Source organism: Microcaecilia unicolor, chromosome 13, assembly GCF_901765095.1.
Source record: "Microcaecilia unicolor chromosome 13, aMicUni1.1, whole genome shotgun sequence".
Lineage (NCBI taxonomy): Eukaryota > Metazoa > Chordata > Amphibia > Gymnophiona > Siphonopidae > Microcaecilia > Microcaecilia unicolor.
The window spans coordinates 65,769,595-65,791,487 of NC_044043.1; the positions used below are offsets into that span (position 1 = coordinate 65,769,595).

General features: G+C 43.8%; 1 protein-coding gene across 1 annotated transcript in view; it reads right to left on the reverse strand.

The window, feature by feature from the left end:
• Positions 1–21,893, reverse strand: part of LOC115482563 (6-phosphogluconate dehydrogenase, decarboxylating) — a 419,310-nt gene that overhangs the window by 189,545 nt on the left and 207,872 nt on the right. The window contains exons 1-5 of the mRNA XM_030222454.1: positions 19,633–19,759; positions 18,992–19,071; positions 18,637–18,712; positions 11,049–11,128; positions 10,813–10,919 (exon numbers count right to left, since the gene is read on the reverse strand). Of these exons, the coding sequence (XP_030078314.1) occupies positions 10,813–10,919; positions 11,049–11,128; positions 18,637–18,712; positions 18,992–19,071; positions 19,633–19,674 (385 nt within the window). The 5' untranslated portion in view covers positions 19,675–19,759. Of the gene's footprint in view, positions 1–10,812; positions 10,920–11,048; positions 11,129–18,636; positions 18,713–18,991; positions 19,072–19,632 lie in introns of the transcript that reaches the window.

Sequence of the window (21,893 nt, forward strand, 5' to 3'; positions counted from 1 at the left end):
GAAAGAGAACAAAACGGAAGCTGGGCAGACGTCTAAGGTCTACGCCCTGATCGTGACTGAATAGATAGGGATGGGCTGCAGTGTAAATTTTAAGGGGCTTCGATGTTAGCTTCAGAACTTAGTACATGAACAGTACTGGGCAGACTTCTACGGTCTGTGCCCTGAGAAAGGCAAGGAAAATCAAACTCGGGTATACATATAAAGTATCACACACCATGTAAAATGAGTTTATCTTGTTGGGCAGACTGGATGGACCGTCATTTACTATGTTACTAGGTAAAAGAACTCTGCATGGGTCACGGAAGTGGTGGCTGAAGTTACGGAACCTCTTTTAGACAAGCAGCTACAGCCTATTTATTGCTAAGCTGGAGTGGTTACAGGAGCATTTAGACACTATAAATAGGGATCTGGTGCAACACCAACAACGCACTAGTGACCCTGAGGACTGCGTGCGAAAGCAGGAGGACTCATGTGCTCACCTGCAGAAGACAGTCTTGACATATCAAGACAAACTGAAGGATCTTGAAAAACAATTCAGGTGGAATAACCCCCGTCTGGACGGTCTCCCGGAGTCAGTGGAGGTGAGGGAGCTGTTTGGGTTCTTGGAGGCCTGGTTCCCGCGGAACCTCCAGCTGCCAATGCACCATGGGCATTTCTGAGTCAAGAGGGCACACAGACTGGGACACCGCCAGACGACTATCACCTGGCTGAGAGTGGTTATTTCCCGGATCCTCAATTATGCCCATAAAGTGGCTATTTTGCAAGCGCTCAAGAATGGGAAGTCTTTAATATATATTAATCACAAAGTGCTGTGTTTTCAAGATTACTCAGCTAAAGTGTCTATCCAGTGAAGTAGCTCTTTGCTTCACTATGTACTCAATTGGTTAACTACAAGATCAGATTCACCCTTCTGTATCCGGCTCGCTTAAGAGTGAACCACGAGGACAAGGAACTGTTTGCTGATACTGTGACTGCCGCGCAGGACTTTTTGTCCGGTCTGCAGACGACTTCTTCTCCGGGGGCTACGGCCTGAGGCTTGCTGCAGGACTCTTTCGTATACCTTTGGGGCCTTGAGGAACTGGTATCGGCTTGGGAGGATTGGAGTAACTCCAGTCCCTCTGCGGTATCTGTGGTAGGAGTTGGTATCAGCTTTGGTTAACACTCTACAGAAGTGAGCCTTTACTATGACTTTAATAACTACTATTTTACTTGGCCAACATTTTCTATGGAACTGGTAAAGGGAGCCCTGATGGCTTGGGATGCATGTGTGTTTGTATATGTATATATATTGGTGTGTATGCATATGATTGTATGGTTGTATGTCTGTGTGTGACTGGGTGTGTGTATATCTGTGCATGTGTGTACGTATAGCGAAAATACATACCTGTAACAGGTATTCTCTGAGGACAGCAGGCTGATTGTTCTCGCATGTGGGTCGGCGGCCACGGCGGCCCAGGAAACGACAAATTTTTTCAGAGCAAAAATAAAAAAGTTTTGCCAGAGCCTACTGGCGCATGAACCGCGTGCACCGCGCATGCACGGATGACTTCCCGCCCGTCGCGTTCCCGCTCAGTTTAATCAAAAAGCAAATAATACACAAAGAACAACTCCAAAGGGGAGGTTTGTGAGAACAATCAGCCTGCTGTCCTCAGAGAATACCTGCTACAGGTATGTATCTTCACTTTCTCCGAGGACAAGAAGCTGCTTGTTCTCACATGTGGAGTATCCCTAGCAACCACGCTCACTCAAAACAATGAACATTGGTCAATTGGGCCTCGCAACGGCAAGGACATAACATAGATTGACCTGAAACCATAAACAACTAACTGAGAGTGCAGCCTGGAACAGAACAAAAATGGGTCTAAGGGGGTGGAGCTGGATTTTAAACCTCTAACAGATTCTGCAGTACCAACTGCCCAATCGACTGTTGCGTCGGGTATCCTGCTGAAGGCAGTAGTGAAATGTGAATGTGTGGACTGACGACCACGTTGCAGCCTTGCAAACCTCCTCAATGGAGGCTGACTTTAAGTGAGCCACTGACGAAGCCATTGCTCTAACATTGTGAGCCGTGACATGGCCCTCCAGAGTCAGACCAGCTTGGGCATAAGTGAAGGAAATGCAATCTGCTAGCCAATTGGAGATTGTGCGTTTTCCGATGGCAACTCCCCTCCTGTTGGGATTGAAATAAACAAACAACTGGGCGGACTGTCTAAAGGGCTTTGTCCGCTCCACGTAAAAGGCCAATGCTCTCTTGCAGTCCAAAGTGTGCAAACTGCTTTCGCCAGGGCGGGTATGAGTACGGGGAAAGAATGTTGGCAAGACAACTGACTGGTTAAGAAGGAACTCAGACACTACCTTTGGCAGGAACTTAGGGTGCGTGCGGAGGACTACTCTGTTGTGATGAAACTTGATATAAGGTGCATGCACTACCAAGGACTGAAGCTCACTGACCCTACGAGCTGAAGTAACAGCCACCAAGAAAACGACTTTCCAGGCCAAATACTTCAGATGGCAGGAATTTAGCGGCTCAAAAGGAGCTTTCATCAGCTGGGTGAGAACGACGTTGAGATCCAATGACACTGGTGGAGGTTTGACAGGGGGCTTTGACAAAAGCAAACCTCTCATGAAGCGAACAACTAAAGGCTGTCCAGAGATAGGCTTACCCTCTACACGGCGGTGATAAGCACTAATCTCACTAAGGTTAACCCTTACGGAGTTAGTCTTGAGACCAGACTGACAAGTGTAGAAGGTATTCATGCAGGGTTCGTGTAGGACAAGAAAGAGGATCTAGGGCCTTGCTGTAACACCAGACAGCAAACCTCCTCCATTTGAAAGAGTAACACCTCTTCGTGGAATCTTTTCTGGAAGCAAGCAAGACTTGGGAGCCACCCTCTGAAAGACCCAAGGAGGCAAATTCTAAGCTCTCAACATCCAGGCTGTGAGAGCCAGAGACTGGAGGTTGGGATGTAGAAGCGACCCCTCGTTCTGAGTGTTGGAAAACAGTCCAATCTCCACGGTTCTTCGGAGGACAACTCCAGAAGAAGAGGGAACCAGATCTGACGTGGCCAGAAGGGTGCAATCAGGATCATGGTTCCGCAGTCTCGCTTGAGTTTCAGCAAAGTCTTCCCTACTAGAGGTATGGGAGGATACGCATACAGAAGGCCTGTCCCCCAATGTAGGAGAAAGACATCTGACGCTAGTCTATCGTGGGCCTGAAGCCTGGAACAGAACTGAGGGACCTTGTGATTGATCTGAGTGGCAAAAAGATCCACCGAGGGGGTGCCCCACGCTCGGAAGATCTTGCAAACTACACCCATGTTCAGTGACCACTCATGAGGTTGCATTATCCTGCTCAGCCTGTCAGCCAGACTGCTGTTTACGCCTGCCAGATAAGTGGCTTGAAGAAACATGCCGTGACAGCGTGCCCAAAGACACATCTGGACAGCTTCCTGACACAGAGGGCGAGATCTGGTACCCTCCTGCTTGTTTTTGTAGTACATGGCAACCTGATTGTCTGTCTGAATTACAATTACTTGGTTGGACAACCGATCTCTGAAAGCCTTTAGAGCATTCCAGATTGCTCTTAATTCCAGGAGGTTGATCTGCAGACCTTTTTCCTGAAACGAACAGGCTCCCTGAGTGTGGAGTCCATCTACATGAGCTCCCCACCCCAGGAGAGATGCATCCGTCATCAGCACTTTCTCTGGCTGAGGAACTTGGAATGGTCACCTCATGGTCACATTGGATCGAATCGTCCACCACTGAAGAGCATTCCAAAAGCTGGTGGACAGTTGGACTACATCCTCTAGATCCCCCGCAGCTTGAAACCACTGGGAAGCTAGGATCCATTAAGCTGATCTCATATGTAGACGTGCCATGGGTGTTACATGAACTGTGGAGGCCATGTGCCCCAGAAGTCTCAACATCTGCCGAGCTGTGACCTGCTGAGACGCTCGAACCATGGACACTAGGGACAGAAGGTTGTCCGCCCTTGCCTAAGGAACATAAGCTCGAGCTGTCTGAGTGTTCAACAGGGCTCCAATGAATTCCAATTTTTGGACTGGGGCGAGATGGGACTTGGGATAATTTATGACGAACCCCAGTAGCTCTAGCACCCGAACAGTCATTCGTATGGACTCCAGAGCACCCTCCCTCGAGGTGCTCTTCACTAGCCAATCGTGAAGATAAGGAAACACACGCACTCCCAGTCTGCGTAGCGACGCTGCAACTACAGCTAGGTATTTGGTAAACACTCTGGGCGCAGACGCCAGGCCAAAAGGCAGTACATGGTATTAAAAGTGCTGTGTTCCCAGTCAAAATCAAAGATACTTCCTGTGAGCTAGAAGTATCGAGATGTGTGTGTAAGCATCCTTTAAGTCCAGAGAGCATAGCCAATCGTTTTCCTGAATCATGGGAAGAAGGGTGCCTAGGGAAACCATCCTGAACTTTTCTTGGACAAGAAATTTGTTCAAGGCCCTTAGGTCCAGGATGGGACGCATCCCCCCTGTTTTTTTTGCACAAGGAAGTACCTGGAATAGAATCCTAGTCCTTTTTCCCCTGGTGGAACGGGTTCGACAGCTTGGGCCTTCAGAAGGGCGGAGAGTTCCTCTGCAAGTACCTGTTTGTGCTGGGAACTGTAAGAATGAGCTCCCGGTGGACAATTTGGAGGTTTGGATTCCAGATTGAGGGTGTATCCTGACTGGACTATTTGAAGAACCCACCGGTCAGAGGTTATGAGAGGCCACCTTTGGTGAAAAAATATCAACCTCCCCCTGACCGGCAAGTCGTCCGGCACGGATACTTTTACTGAGGCTATGCTGAACTGCAGCCAGTCAAAAGCCCGTCCCTTGCTTTTGCTGGGGAGCCACAGAGGCCATAGGCGCACGCTGTTTACGAGAATGAGCGCGCTGGGACTGAGCCTGTGCAGGTTCCCAAGAAGCAGGAGTGTACCTATGCCTAGCATAGGAATAGGGAGCACTTCTTTTCCCTCCAAAAAACCTCCTAGATGAGGAAGTAGTAGCAGAAGACAACCGGCGGGAGAGAGAATCCATAGCATCATTGTGCTTCTTGAGCTGGTCAACCAGATCCTCTACTTTCTCACCAAAAGGTTTGTCCCCCTGGCAAGGAACATCCGCCATCCGCTGCTGGACCGAATGATCCAGGTCAGAGACACGCAGCCATGAGAGTCTGCGCATCACTATAACTTGGGCAGCAATCCTGGATGTTACATCAAAATTGTTGAACATACCCCTGGTCACGAATTTTTGACACGCCTTCTGCTGCCTGACCACCTAGCGAAAAGGCTCGGCCTGCTCCGGAGGGAGTGCATCAACCAAGCTAGACAGCTGCGTCACCGAGTTCCGCAAGTGGATGCTCGTGAACAGCTGGTATGTCTGGATTTTGGCAGCGAGCATAGCGGCCTGATACGCCTTCCTCTCAAAAGAGTCCAAGGTTCTAGATTCTCTGCCTGGGGCACCAAGGCATAGCCCCTAGTACTCTTGGCTCTTTTGAGAGCGGAGTCCACAACCATGGAATTGTGAGGTAGCTGAGACTTCATCAATCCAGGCTTCCTGTGGATCCAATATTGGGATTCAGTCCTTTTCGGGATCACGGGATTAGACAGAGGGAATGACCAGTTTCGAATAAGGACTTCCTTCAGTACATTATGCACAGGAGCCGTTGCAGCCTCTCTAGGCGGAGAAGGATAATCCAGGACCTCGAGCATCTCAGCCCTGGGCTCATCCTCAACCTCCATAGGGAAGGGAACAGACGCAGCCATTTCCTGGACAAAGGAGGTAAAGGATAGACTCTTCGGTGGAGAAAGTCTACTTCCAGGCCACAGTTCCCAGTTTAAAGCACCAGGCCCGGATGGCTAAAGAGCAGATTTTTACAAACTCCTGGCTCCAGATATAGTACAACCTCTTACAGCCATGTTCAATGAGTTTACTGTATCAAAACGGCTCTCATCATGGTACTCCCTAAACTCCATAAGGATCCTACCTTGCGTGCTTCATATAGGCCTATTTCACTTCTGTGTTTTGAGGCTAAGATGCTGGCCACTGTGCTGGCCAACCGGTTGGCTAGGGAGCTTCCCTCTCTTATTGCCTCTCCGCAAGGTGGATTTGTGCGTGGTCGTCATGCAGTGAAAAATATTAGACAGATTTTGGCCTCTAAAAGAGGTGGTCCGTGCCACTCACAAGCCGATGCTTCTTTTTTAGTTTGGATGCGGAAAAAGCTTTTGATATAATAACATGGCCTTTTATGTTTAAAGTACTGGAGAGATATGACATCCGGGGAGAGTTCTTTGATGCGGTATGTGCACTAGACCATGCATCTAAGGCTTCCATACTGGTTAATGGCACAGTCTCCCCTTCCTTTCCTATTGGCAGGGGAACGAGACAGAGCTGTCCCCATTGTTGTCTGTCATGATCCCTGATCCTTTGGTTTGGGAGATTTTGGCTAATCCTGAGATTAGAGGCGTACAGGTGGCAACAGAGGTTTTTAAGATTTCGACTTTTGCCAATGATCTTTCGGTACATCTGGCCTCCCCCTCCACGTCTCTCCTGACACTACCAGAAAGTTTTCAGGGTTCTGGTTGAACATTGATAAATCAGAGGCACTGCCAACTACTCCAACAATATGAACAGACTGGGTGGGTCCTTTTCCTTTGTCTTGGTCTACAGCTCAATTTACATATTTAGGTATCCGGCTCCTGGTTGACCCTGTGGAGCTATATTCAATAAACATTAAGAAGTTAATGTGCTCTAATAAACAACAGTTGACAATCTGGAGCTCTTTACCCCTATCTCTTCATGGGAGGATTTGTTTATATTGTATGTTCATGTTTCCGCGTTGGTTATATGTGCTGCAACAGCTTCCTCTTTGGGTTCTGAAGCAGGATATTAAAGCCCTGAGTTGGGTGGTCAGTAGATTCATTTGGAGAGGGTAGAAACCAAAGAAGCACATGGATTTGCTTTATGGGCCCTGGGCAGCAGGTGGACTGGGGCTCCCCAATCTCCACCAGTATAATTTGGTGTATCTCCTTTGGTACCTGAGAAATTGGATATTGGAGAACGAGGATTATACTCGCTGGCTTATGGAAAGGGGCTTTTTCGCCCACTACACCTTCACTAACTTCTACATGTGCCGGGGACAGCAATGTCTTCAAACTTGCAGAATAATGTTCTATTAAATCTATGAGGGCAGCCTGGCACAAGATGCCTTTGTATTGGAATCTTGTGCCAGGCTGCCCTCGTAGATTTAATAGAACATTATTTCGCAAGTTCGAAGACATCGCTGTTCCCATAGATTGGCACAAGATGCCCATCAAAACTGATTTTTTTACCATTAGAGGGGAATTTGGATTTCATCCCGGGAATTCCCTCTTCAGTTTTCCAGGAATGGGGTAGACAGGAGTATTTGTGCATCACAGATATGCTGAGCAAAACTGGCACCCTCAAACTGTATGACAGCATTGTTGGTATGTTATCCCCACACCCAGGAAATTTCTATGCATATTTATAAATCGCCCACTGTGTGTCACAGCTTCTACGAACAAGGTATGTTCTGAACATGGTCGCCCAATTGCAATCTTTTTTTTACATCCACTCAGGTGCTTCTTATTTCGGTGTCTTATTTTCATAAATCCCTCACTGTCCTGATGCCTCCAAAATCTTATGTCCTCATTGTGGCAAGATGGAATTTGGAATTGGGCCATCATCTGAGGGAAGAGGTTTTATCTAAAATGAAACGTAGCAACAGGTAAAAGCATACTTCTCCTCTAATTCGACATGTCTAGCGCATTCGACATGGTAAGCCATAATATACTATTAAGACTCCTAGACTACTTTGGGATCGCTGGAAACATACGCAGCTGGATCGAAGGCTTCCTAACCACCAGAACATACCAAGTGAAATCAAACTCAAACATATCACCTCCGTGGAAAGCAGACTGCGGAGTACCGCAAGGATCACCACTATCGCCGATCCTCTTCAACCTTATGATGACCCCCACTAGCAAAATCCTTAGCCACCCAAGGCCTCAAACCATTCATCTATGCAGACGACGTCACTATATACATCCCTTTCAAACATGACCTGACAGAAATCACCAAAGAAATCACGCTCAGCTTGAATACTACGAACTCATGGGCAAATGAATTCCAACTAAAACTCAGCACAGAAAAAACACACTGCCTCATTTTCTCATCCCAACACAACACGTACAAACCCACAACCTTAAATAACCCAGACTACACCCTCCCTATCGCTGATAGCCTGAAAATTCTCGGGGTCATAATCGACCGTAACCTGACACTTGAGAGCCAAGTGAACTCTACAACCAAGAAAATGTTCCACTCGATGTGGAAACTTACGCCTGAAACCATTTTTCCCGAGGGAAACTTTCCGCAACCTGACACAATCAATGGTACTAAGCCACATAGACTATTGTAATGGAATTTATGCGGGATGCAAACAGCAACTCTTAAAGAAACTTCCGACAGCTCAAAACACAGCAGCCAGACTTATATTTGGTAAAACGTGATTCGAAAGCGCCAAACCCCTCCGGGAAAAGCTGCACTGGCTCCCAATCAGAGAACGCATAGCTTTCAAAACCTGCACCATGGTCCATAAAATTATCTACGGCGAAGCCCCAGGATACATGACTGACCTCATAGATCTCCCAACCAGAAATGCAGTCAGACCTACAAGAACTTACTTAAATCTCCATTACCCAAGTTGCAAAGGACTCAAATATAAATCACTTTATAAATCCAGCTTCTCCTACGTAAGTACACAATTGTGGAACGCACTACCAAAAGCTGTGAAAACAACGTATGACCACCTTAATTTCCGGAAAGCATTAAAGACCCACCTGTTCAAAAAGGCATACCCTACAGACCCAACTTAAGGGCCTAAATCTCTGCAGCACAACTTAAACAAACCTTATAATGTATACTATACAGCTTTCCTTCTCTACTATTCCTAACTGTTGTCTAGATCTATAAACCTTATAAGACTATAATATCAACCTGTATTTGTTTCTATACCGGAGCTGGCGAATGCCTTCATGGTACTATGTAAGCCACATTGAGCCTGCAAATAGGTGGGAAAATGTGGGATAGAAATGCAACAAATAAATAAATACGTCTTATAACACAAATAGTTTATAATGCTCGGTATAGGGAATGCCTTTTTCGGATTCTAGCAAGAGCTTATTTTTCCCCTGAGACAGGCATTCCATGTCAGGTGTATCCCCGTCTCTTCAGTGTAGTGCCTGTGGAGGGCTGGAGAATACCTTATTCCATGCACTTTGGACATGCCCAACCATTCAGGGATATTGCTCACTTTCATACAGAATCTCTTCCCTCTGCCCCCCAGATTTTGTTCCCTCCAGATTTTTGTTAGGATAGGGAACATATAGAGGCTCCCTTTTGAAATGGCGCCAACATTTTCTCTATAAGGCCTGTATAGAGGGTGTGAAGTGTGTCTTGCAAACTTGGTACTCGAGAGATACCCCCAATTTGTGGCACTGGCGTAACGATGTCCAGTTATTATTAACCTGGGAGGCCCATTCTGCCTGTCTCACAGCGAAATGTAGAAAATGGTTTTGGTTGGTTTGGGAGCCTTTTGTACAGCACCTATCTCCTCAAATATGAAGCCTGTAATACCCTACCTCTGTGACAAGCGAAGTGGTTTTCCTATTTTCCCCAGTTTTGCTCTCCCTCTTTAGTTTATTGTCATAGGGGAGGGGGGTGGGATGTATCTGGGATAGGGAAGAAGTTTGGGCGGATCCTGATGGGTGGGGGGCTGCCAGGAATGCTCCTTATCTTTCTGTGGGATGGTGAGAGTCGGAAGAAATAGAACTCTTGCTTCCCCTTTATAATTGTTATGCCTCAATTGAGGGAGATTCCTGGGGGGGGGGGGGGGATGGGAGGATGATAATTTTCCTACTTATTCTGTTGATGATACGTCTTTAGCTATTTGGCATTCACTTGTTTCTTTAGTGTTCAGATTGCCATTACTAATAAATGCTTTAAACTGGAATAGTGGGTAGAGGAGGAGGATAAAAATGTAAAAAAAAAAGGGTGATGATGGTTTGTAAGATACTCTCTGTTTTTCTTTATGTATGTACTGCGATTGGATTCTTTGTATATTCCTATTGTTGGACTTGTCATCAATAAATAATTGTTAAAAGAATATAAAAAGTCCCTTCCCTCCTTGTCCTCATTTGCTCTTTCTCCCCTGCACTTCCTTCTCATTTCTCCCTTTCCCATAGCCAGAAGTGTAAGTGTAGAGACGTGGACCATGCACACTGATGTCCTCCTTTTTGCCCTATTCCTCCTTCTACCAGTGGCTTCCTTTGCAATAGGAAGTGCACGAGAGAGAGGGGAGGACCATCACAGGACAACACTGTATGCTTCAAGCCCCTGTAGCCTGTACTACAATGGCAAGGAGACACCACAGAAGCTCCAGCCTGCTGCCTATCCCTCACTTGCTGAAGCATCTATGGGTACACCCATAGACTGCCCCTATTTGACTGACTGTACATTTGTCCTTTACATTGTAAGCTCCTTTGAGCAGGGACTGTCCTTCTATGTTAAATTGTACAGCGCTGCGTAACCCTAGTAGCGCTTTAGAAATGTCAAGTAGTAGTAGTAGTAGTACACCCTCTCCACATTAGCTTATGTTATACTATTTCGTTTTGTGGGCCCGGGCAGGACAATTCAGCATACAAACCTCTGTGGAGGCACTATTCCCCCTTCCCCTTGTTGTTCCCAAATGCTACTCGTAGGGGTGCAGTAATCTCACCTTCACCAGTTGCACTCCGCTCACTCCTGAAATTGCAATGTTCTTCTCTAATATGTGCCCCACTCAGTACAATATCCTGTCGCCTCTCAGCATCAGCTTGGCCAACCCTGCATAGAAAGAAGGGTAGGGGAAAAAAAAGATTACTAAGGATATAAATTACACATGAACAACAATGACTTCCTGGCTCCTAACACACAAGCATCATGCAGTATAATGCCCATTTGGGCAGGACTCACCTGGTGATGCCATCTTTGATATAGTACAGCAGGCATTCTGACATTAACGGATCTTCATTGAGATTAACAAGATGTGGTGTCTGCAACAGAAACAAGCTACAAAGTTACAAGAAACACCAGCACTGTGGAAGCCCAACATCCAATTTAGGCAGTAGAGAGAACGTCCAGGATTATGTCCTAATGATGCAGAGATGAGCAGGTGTTGGGGGAGGGCATGGCCCATAAAAAGGAGTTTTAAAAATCTATCAATTTAACACAATTTCCACAACTTTTATTTCTAAAAAGGATATCTACTTTACCACGGAGTCTAAAGCAGCTACAACAATTTCTCATCACCAGAGAACTGCACATATTTGTTTTAATCCATTCTATAGGGTGATAACACAAGGCCTACAGCTTTCAAGAATAAAATAGAACCAACCTTCTTTGGAGAAAACACCCCACTGGAGTCCACATGCAAGTCACATGGTCCAGGGGTAAAAATCTAGCCAACAGGATAGCAGTAAGTATGGATTATAAAGAAAAATAGAAAACACATCAGACAAGAACATAGATCAAGAACTAATCAAATGAAATGGAAAGTGTATACAGCATCTGGGTTTCACCATCCAAGGAGAAGGCCAGGATTGCTGTGTTGGAGGCAGACTCACTTCTCCACCCACTGCTGTTAAGAGGCAGGTGGTGGGGGAAGGAACATATTGTGTTGAAGGAAGGCTCATTCTCTCAAGCCCTGAAGCTGAGGGGCACAGTGGGTTCAAAGAAGGACCACTCCCACAAGCCTTGACAGAAAAGCTAGTAGATATCCTCACTCTATGATGCATACCAGTTATACTAAACAAACAGAAAAGCAGAATAAGGTCAAAAAGATTTATTGGAACAATACCCGACGTGGCCACGTTTCGCCCTCAGGCTGTGTCAGGGGTAAAACTATCAAAGGTGTATATAAATATATTATACACACTTATGGTAAAACCAAAAATTGTTCAAAAACCAAGTTCCAATCAATACCTTCTTCTTACTCCAACAAAACTGATCTACTTGGTTTTTGAACAATTTTTGATTTTACCATAAGTGTGTATAATATATTTATATACACCTTTGATAGTTTTACCCCTGACACAGCCAGAGGGCGAAACGTGGCCACGTCGGGTATTGTTCCAATAAATCTTTTTGACCTTATTCTGCTTTTCTGTTTGTTTATGCTTTTGTGCAAGCAGTTTTGTGCCTTTTTTCTTTACCAGTTATACTAATCCACTCACCAAACCTGAAGCCATCACCAAATGAGAATGTGGTAGGTAGTTACAAAACAAGAGTAGGGTCAGAAGGATGAGATTTAGTCAGCACAGCAGGGTGGCACATTTGAACTGGGCTTTTTTTGTTTGTTTCAAGGAATGTCTTTAATACTGAATAGGATAAAACTTCCAAAGTCTGAGAATAATAACAAAACATACCCCACCATCCTTCTATTTAGATTCAGCTCACACCTTTTCAGTAGCAGCTCAAACCAACTTATGTTCAAATACATAAGAACATAAGCGTTGCCGAAGGTCCATCAAGCCCAGCATCCTGTTTCCAACAGTGACCAATCCAGGACAAGTACCTGGCAAGATCCCAAAACAGTATATATTTTATGCTGCTTATCCTAGAAATAAGTAGTGGATTTTCTCCAAGTCCATCTTAATAATAGCTTATGGACTTTTCTTTTAGGAAGTTATCCAAAACTTTTTTTAAACCCTGCTAACTGCTTTTACCACATTCTCTGGCAATGAATACCAGAGTTTAATTACATGTCGAGTAAAGAAATATTTTCTCCAACTTGTTTTAAATTTACTATTTTGTAGCTTCACTGCGTGTCCCCTAGTCCTAGTGTTTTTGGAAAGGGTAAACAAGCAATTCATATCTACTCGTTCCACTCCACTCATTTTTTTTATAGACCTCTATCATGTATTTTGGGGATTTCTCTGTCTCTAAAGGACTTACAGCATACAGTTAACTTTAACTAAGAATCTTATTGTACAGTGGACAGAAAATGTGCAATCAGCAAACAGTAACAAGTAAATGAAAAATGGATCAATTAGAAAACTAACTAAACATTTGTTTACTTTCTAAAACGTACCTGGGAAGATCAGTACATTTAACTGTTCACTGAGCCTCAGCAAAGAGATCTGTCTCTCTTTTCTCCCTGGCTAAGAATGAACTCAAAACCAGTAACTGCTAGTTAGCTTCAAACTCTAGGCCAATCAGAGCCCAGAACACATTTGAAAAATATACTGCATCTTGCTTCCTGTTTATGTTTAACTAAAGAAAAGAGCATTCATTTCTCTGTAACAGCTTTACAGCAAAGAAACACCACCTGCTGCCAAACAGGAGAAATACACTTTGGGACATAATTAAGGCAGGAAAATATCCAATACCTTTTACAGGCTTAAAACACACTGTTTCTTCACACCATGCCCTTGAGTGGTTATTCATATGAAGATTGGACTGGGGAGTTTCCACTTAAAAAAGTGGACAGAAAATTTAAACATCTGGGTGTCACGAAACGCCCAGCACCCACCTGGGGCTAATCCTATGGCCATTTAGACGGTTTATCCCTAGCACAGCTCAGGTCCGCCTGCACCTGCCGCTTCTGCTCTACACTAACACCTTCCTCCCACCAGGAGTTAGGCACATGTGCAGTCTGTACTAAGAGCGCTGTGCATGACTCATACGACTAACACCGAGGGAACAGACAGGTATGTGGCATCAGGAAGAGTGAGAAGATATGCAGATAACTGGGCTTGGGAGGGTAGCAGGACTGTTTCCACACGATTGGATCTGGGGTGCTACGCACTTTATGAATACCTGTGATGTGAGGAGAGACCAAACAGTAACACTGTGCATTGATACTGTCTTTTCAGGAATTCTGAAGCAAAAATACTGGTTGTGTTTTGGATACAGGAAGTATTTTATGTAAAGCCCCCAATTTCATTTGCACTGCGATACCTTTTCTAAGGCATTCACCATAATGAATGCACTGATCTTTTCCTGAAGAATCTGACGTTTGCTCAGAGGAAGTGGATGAAAGGTTGGCCTTCTGTTTGGAGACAATGACTTGAGGAATAATCTGCATTCTCTGTTAATGATATCCCTTACCTTTTGTTATGTGCTTCCAATTTTCTAGAAAATAAGACAGCCTCCCTTCCACAGGTATATCAGGGGAATTTGACGTAGTCCAAAATTGGGTCCCAGGTTAGCCAATTGATAATTTGTTGACTTTTATGTTTTTGCATCTCTTGATCTTTTTGCTTGCTAGTATGGTTAAGAAGATTTTTGTAACCTAGGTTCCATGTAAGAATAATGATATGGTTTGTACCTTTATAGTGATTATTATCACTACAATTTTGAACTACGTCAAATTCCCCTGATATACCTGTGGAAGGGAGGCTGTCTTATTTTCTAGAAAATTGGAAGCACATAACAAAAGGTAAGGGATATCATTAACAGAGAATGCAGATTATTCCTCAAGTCATTGTCTCCAAACAGAAGGCCAACCTTTCATCCACTTCCTCTGAGCAAACGTCAGATTCTTCAGGAAGAGATCAGTGCATTCATTATGGTGAATGCCTTAGAAAAGGTATCGCAGTGCAAATGAAATTGGGGGCTTTACATCAAATACTTCCTGTATCCAAAACACAACCAGTATTTTTGCTTCAGAATTTCTGAAAAGACAGTATCAATGCACAGTGTTACTGTTTGGTCTCTCCTCACATCACAGGTATTCATAAAGTCTTCCATAAGAGTGACAGTGTGGCCTTTGGGATGAAATATGTTGTTGCTCAATATTGTTTGCTGCTAATGAATGGATAGTTGAGCAATTATCCTTGATTAAGGAAACTATCACCTTTACCTCTTCTCCAAAGAAGTTTTCATATATACTTTTAACCATGCCATTATTCTTATTGCTATCGTTAAAGCTGCTTCTCTTGAAGCTGTATTGTACATACCTTACTGGTCTAAAGCACATTACTCTAACTCTTGAATTGGTGATGTTTGACCTGGACACTTCTGTAGATGCAGAAGGCAAATCATATTTTTTTTCTATAATGTTATACAGAAACTGTATCATTTGGAAATGATGCCGCATTTAACATTATGTTTTCGAAGATTATGCATCTTTTCCAGGGGAAGTATTAAAATGAGCCCTTGAACTCTTGTATCTTTTTAGATACAGAATAATGAGGCCATTGGAGCTTTTCATGTCCTATCACTAGTTGTACTCTGTATTTAGTTTCCAAATCTTTTAGACAGAGTCCATGGAGAAAGGCATCTGTCTTGCCTTTACTTGCTACTCTAACAGAATTCTGTACACAGCCTGTGAAACCACATTTTTCAATATCCGGATATTTGAGCACCCCTAAAAACTCCTGATCTAGAATTGGGTTTATCTTGAGCAGTTAAAGTTAACTGCTTACTATTTTTTCAATAAACTTTAGGATAAGATGTGTCCTCTGGTTGAGATTCATTCCTCTGTTGTGGTAGAGAAGTGTTTAAAGGGATCCCTCATGAACAATTAAGACATGGAGAAATTGACTGACTTCAACTTAAAAATCCAACTATCTCAGCTGAAGTCCTGGTTAAGCTCAGTTAATCTTCCTTCTACTGATGATGATCCAGATTGTGAAGAAGTTGAGATTTTTGGGTAAAACATCAGGGGAACACTCTCACTTTTACTTTCCTTCCAAGACCTTAGACAAGTGACATGAGGTGTGGACTTATCTGAACCATAGCATTCTTTAAGGAATTCACACAGTTCTATTATGACTGGATGCGACTGTGAAGATCTGGAAGATTTATCTCTGAAGTGGCTTGAAAAGTGGAAGTGGCAATCTACGGACTCACCAATTTAGTTCTGATACCATTATCAGAGGATCAAGTGCTTCTACAATGCCTGCTAAAGCCTCTGCTCCTATGAAGTCCTTTACTTTGTTGCTTGCCCTCTGTCATTTTTTTCCCCATAGCAATGCTTCAGTGGGGATTCTGGGAATGGGAAATGGGACTTGATATACCGCCTTTCTGAGGTTTTTGCAACTACATTCAAAGCGGTTTACATATATTCAGGTACTTATTTTGTACCAGGGGCAATGGAGGCTTGACTTTCCCAGAGTCACAAGGAGCTGCAGTGGGAATCGAACTCAGTTCCCCAGGATCAAAGTCCATTGCACTAACCACTAGGCTACTCCTCCACTTGGAAGCTATTGACACAAGGTACTGCTCCACCCAGAAGCAGAGGAAGAGGGCTTTCCATGTGATGACTGAATGCCAGGCAATCCCTTGCCTTATTTGGACTTGATGATGGCTTTGGAGCAGAGTTATTTGCACCACTGCCAAGGGAAAGTGACTTTCTGACATCCAGGACTTGCTTTTCTTACTACTGGCAGCTTTCCATTTGAGTCATTTGTTAACCAAGTCCATGTCCCTCAAACTTGACTTTTGACATTGTAAGGGAGCCTTTATGGTGGTGCTCTTTCACCTGTTAAGCCTCCTCAAACCTTTCTCTGATCTTTTTGTCTCTATTGGGAGTGCATGTTTCATTTCAAGACGTTCTTTTAATTTGAGCTCTCTTACCTTCATAGCCCTTGGAGATACATGGTCACATTTGGAGCAATTACTGACTTTGTGAGATTCTCCCATATACCACTTGTGCAAGTCTGTTATTGACATCTTTCTGTCACAGTCTGGACAGCACATGAATTCCAGTTTGTCTCCACCATTAAAATCTTCTTTGCATACAGAACTCAATTTTTGAAGCAGTTTTAATTTGTAATTGCAGAACGATGGATATTAGTTAACTCCTGACAAATCATGGCCACAGATAAAAAATGACTGATGGCAACTATCACAATTAGGAGCATGGGAATATCCATGCAGCCTTGGAAAACTTTTCAAAGATTTTCTGAGCTCTGGTAAGCTAATCTCGACTTGGCTCAGTCTCCACTAACTTCACCATCAGCATGACTGTAGAAATTCTCACTGTCTACAGAGAAAATTGGATTCTAAAATTCACAAAGGATGTAGTATAATAATGTAATAAAAAAAAGGGGGGGGGATTCTAAGAATGAAAGGAGAGGATGTGAGCTACATCCAAAGTCTGACAAAAGTAAAAAAAAAAAAAACAGACAAAAGACCAGGTCATAAATCCACAGCTCTAAACCAACTTGCTTGTGGCATAATACTTCAAAAGACTTATCAAACCTTAAGAGAATCTCAGAGGGAGATCCCACACAAGAAAAGCTAGACACTGATGGTTACGTGCCCCTTTGTGCATGTAAATTCAGGGGAAAGTAGAACTTCCGCATGTAAGTGCCTAAGTACTATTCTATAAGGATCTGCATAAGTGCTATAGTACACAACTGCAAAGGGGGCATACATATGGGCAGAGCATGAGTGAGACATGGGTAGGGCTCCCAGTTACATGCCTAAACTTTCAGAATACTGTAAGTTACACATGCATTTGCTGCATTTATATGCCCACAGTTACACCAGGTCCATGGCTGGTGTTAACTGTGGGTGCCTAAATGCAAGGTAAACCAATGCTGGGTTACGCTTGTACCTTTAACAGCATCTGGATAAAATAGGTTCTCATCAGGCGGCATTGGGGGCACCTAAAAGGAGGTGTCCACTTATACAATTACCTCCATGTTTCACAATGATAGGAAGAGCCGACATCGAAGGATCAAAAAGTGACATCGCTGTGAACGTTTGGCTGCCACAAACCAGTTATCCTTGTGGTAACTTTTCTGACACCTCCTGCTTAAAACTCAAAAAGTCAGAAGGATTGTGAGGCCTCGCTTTCACAGTCTACATTCATACTGAAAATCAAGATCAAGCGAGCTTTAGCCCTTCTGGTCCTTGGGAAGTTTCTGTCCTCCCTGAGCTCGCCTTAGGACACCTACATTGTGGTTTGACAAGTGTACCGTCCCAGTCAAACTCTTCACCTGCCACTGTCACCGAAGCGTGAATACAGGCTGTGAAAGCGGAGACTCATGATCCTTCTGACTTTTTGGGTTTTAAGCAGGAGGTGTCAGAAAAGTTACCACAGGGATAACTGGCTTGTGGCAACCAAGCACTCATAGCGACGTTGCTTTTTGATCCTTTGACGTCAGCTCTTCCTATCACTGTGAAGCATTATGGAGGTAATTGTGTAAGTGGGCACTTCCTTTTATGTGCCCCAATACCGCCTGATGAGAACCTACTTTACCCAGATGCTTTTATAGAATACTAGCATAACCCAGAATACAATTCAAGAAAGATTCAGAGCCATCTGGTATAAGCAGGAAATGGCCCAGTAGGTACCACTGTTTCTACATACAATTATAATGTGAAATACATCAACATCAAAGACAGGAATACCAATAACATGTTCTAGCTCCACTGAAAGCATAGGACAATGCATCAGATATTACTGCAGTCATGACCAGTCACTTACACGAAACACTGCACAAAGAAGGGCCTAAGGGTGTATCAGATTATACACCTTACATAATGGCTAGAGTAAAACTAAAAGAATTTTTAAAAACTTTTTAAAACATTTTAAAATGTGTTTTACCCTTTTAGGAGAGAATACTCCAAGCGTTCCACCATCTTCCCGAATGGCAACACCCATCTCAGCAAGCAAAGCCTCCCTAGAATAGCAAAAACACCAACCTAGACATTTGAAGAAGGAAATGGCTAGCCAGGGAAGAGACAGCCATGCATTACAGTGGGACTATAGTAGGACTAAGGAAAAAACTGCTGGTCACAGGGATGGGGAGTTGGGCATTATAGCAGAAATAGGTGGTTATTGTTCCTTCTCCTTTTATGCCCAAGGCTCATAGCTGCTCACTTGAGTTCCCAACATGCACTGTAAGGTTTGATCCCCTTTCTCTGATCCCATTCTGCAGTGTGGGATTTGTGTTGCTGACCTTTCCATTCGTATTGCTTCAGTCTTCCTCAGCTTTTCCTCCCATGTCTCATTCAGTTCTGCAATAATCTTCTCAGATTCCTATGAAAGAGAGACAGCCATCAGCATCAAGTCACAATCCGTACAGATCTCTCAACCCCAGAGCAAAGACAGACCAGGGCTGCCTACATCAAATTCAGCCTAAACAGAAATATTTAATATGCATTTTAGATTGTATTATTTGCCTCTCAAAACCCACACTCAAGGTGAGTTTCAACTGAGGTATAGTAGGTAGGTCCACAACTGAATAGGGGCACTGTTTTCCTTATCCATTATCATATAGTGTTCCTCTGGCTGTAAATATTGCTGTTTGCTTCCTCAAGTTTCCTTCCATTCTTTACAATTGGGGGGGGGGGGGGGGGGGGGGGGGGAGAAAGAAGCAAAAAAAAAAAAAAAAAACTATGCCAACATTGTAATCCAACCTACAACATACAAGTGCAAGTATTATCACCCATAGTTTATTCTGTAATGGCTCTCCAAAACTAATGGCAAATTAATTGTTAGTTCAAAATAAAGGTTTCACCTACAGCTTATGTGTTGACATTTTTATCCTTACAGCAACTTCTGAGAAACTCACCAATCTCTCACCAGAACTGTACAAACCTTGAGACGTTCAATAGCCTCTTCTCCTCCTGGTGTTGACATTATCCTCTCCTGGATGCTGGTCACAGAAGTTAAGCCCACCTGACTACTGAGAGAGCAGGAAGATGGAGAAGCAGTGAGGGACCCCAAGGATGCTGTGGAGAAATGGCCAGGACGTTGATTCTCTGAAGCTAGCAAGTATCTATTCTTATTGTTCTGAATATCTTTCAGATCTGAGAGGAAGAAGGGAGGGACACAAAGGAAGTCAAGAGACAAAAAAGGGGAGACAAGGAAAAGAAAAGACAAACAGGAAAGAAAGTAGTGAGAGAATGGAAAGACAGGATAGTATTAAAGTGCCAATACAAGCAAAGAATACATTGACAAGTTTTAGATGGTAGTTCTGAAAGCTCTGTATGCCTGAGCCAAAAGTGTTTAATGACTTCTCAATCTGATAGAGACAGGACATTCTGCATTGCTTCTGGCATAAGAGTTTTAAAACCACCATCTGTAAATCCAAAAGGAGGAATTGAAGAACAAAAGAACAGACTGGGCAAGAGCGTGACCACAGAGCATACCAATGAACATTTGTCCACTGGATCCATTGAGCAAGCAACAACTCAGAACCAGGCGAATGACTGGGCAGCAGAGAGCAGGGGAGATAAAAACCAAAGTGAACCAATGCATGCAGTCAGGGAGAGGCTGGCAGGGTATAGAATACAGGGAAAGAGCAGGCAAGAGGGAGACACTGTCTATACAAAACTCTTTGCCTTGTTCTGCCCCTCCCTATCCCCACAAACCACTGTAAGCCACGTACAAGCCTCTTCCAGAGCTGCTGTAATCACTCTCAGATGGATGGCATGCACCGATAAGCAAGCCGGCAGCAGTACCCAGAGCACCAAAGTCACAATAAGGGCAGTCTTACCAACATTAGGGCCAGCCAAATTAGGAACTCTAAGACATATCCATACCAGACAATATCTCAAAGGATGTAAAAAGCCAGTCTACACATGAAAAAGCAGCAAGGTGGGGTCTTTACATCCAGTACTTCAGAAGGGCTGAACTATGGGCCCACATTCTACCTCCATGAAGTACATTAGCAGGGCTACTCTGAAAAGCTATTATAATATGGCAGCAAAATGAACTACAGTAAAAGAGCCCTTCATTTTTAGTTTTTGAGGACTGGACAGTTGGTTTTATTAATTTTCACTTGAAAATGAAAACAAGTACATGGAAAGGTTCCAGCATTATTACATACTGAACAAACACCCAACATCACTATCAGAAGGAAGTCTGTATTATGCATCCTTTATTCACCTTGATACTCATATAAATTTCAAGTTTAAAGAATGAAGACTAAATAAATAAATAAGGAGCCTTATTTATTCAGTGTTTTTCATCCAAACTAAAAGCATTAACATGAACTATGTCTTCCCTTTCAAGGCCTATAACATCTAAACAGCCTCCTGGCTCTTCAAGTATTTTGGATTATTGCAAGTCCCATGGTTAGAAATGGGATAGGTGGGGTGCTGGATGTAAATTATATAAGGCATTGCTTCCCAATCCTCTCCTGGAGGCACACCTAGCCATTTGGATTTTCAGGATTACCACAATACATATGAATGAGACAGGTTTACATGTACTGGAGACTCACTATATGATGATCTATCCCATGCATATATATTATGGTAATCCTGAAAACCCGAATGGCTAGGTGTGCCTCCAGGGGTATGTTGGCAAGCATAGATATAAGGGATCTAAATAGATAATTCCTGTCTATGGAGGGAGGGAAAGGCCAAAGATCAAGTGGTTTATTGTACAAAAGCAGGAAAGGAGATGGGCAGAGTAGATGGATCTTGAGGTTCTCATCCTCTTGTTATGTTCTGTATTACTATATTACCTACTCAACAAGATTGGGTATAGAGGATGAGAACAAGATGAGAAGTGATACCCTACAAGCTCTACGGCAGGCACCTGGAACATACTCTTGGCATTGTGAAGAGAAATGACTGGACAGACTGGAAGGGCTCTGTGAAAGACCAAGCTGAAGAAAGTTGGAAACAGGCAGCTCTTTAACACAGGTACTGACTTCCCACCAAGGATGACAGAGGTATGGGGGCTTGAGATAGTTACCATAACCTCCCAAAAAAAGAGCTGCTAAAATTCTGTGACACACGCATCTGTCATGCACACATACACATGCACGTCCCAGATTTCCCATTAGGCATTAGACGCATGCAGAGCACTGCTAAAAGCCTACAGACACAGGCGGATAGTGAGAAGCA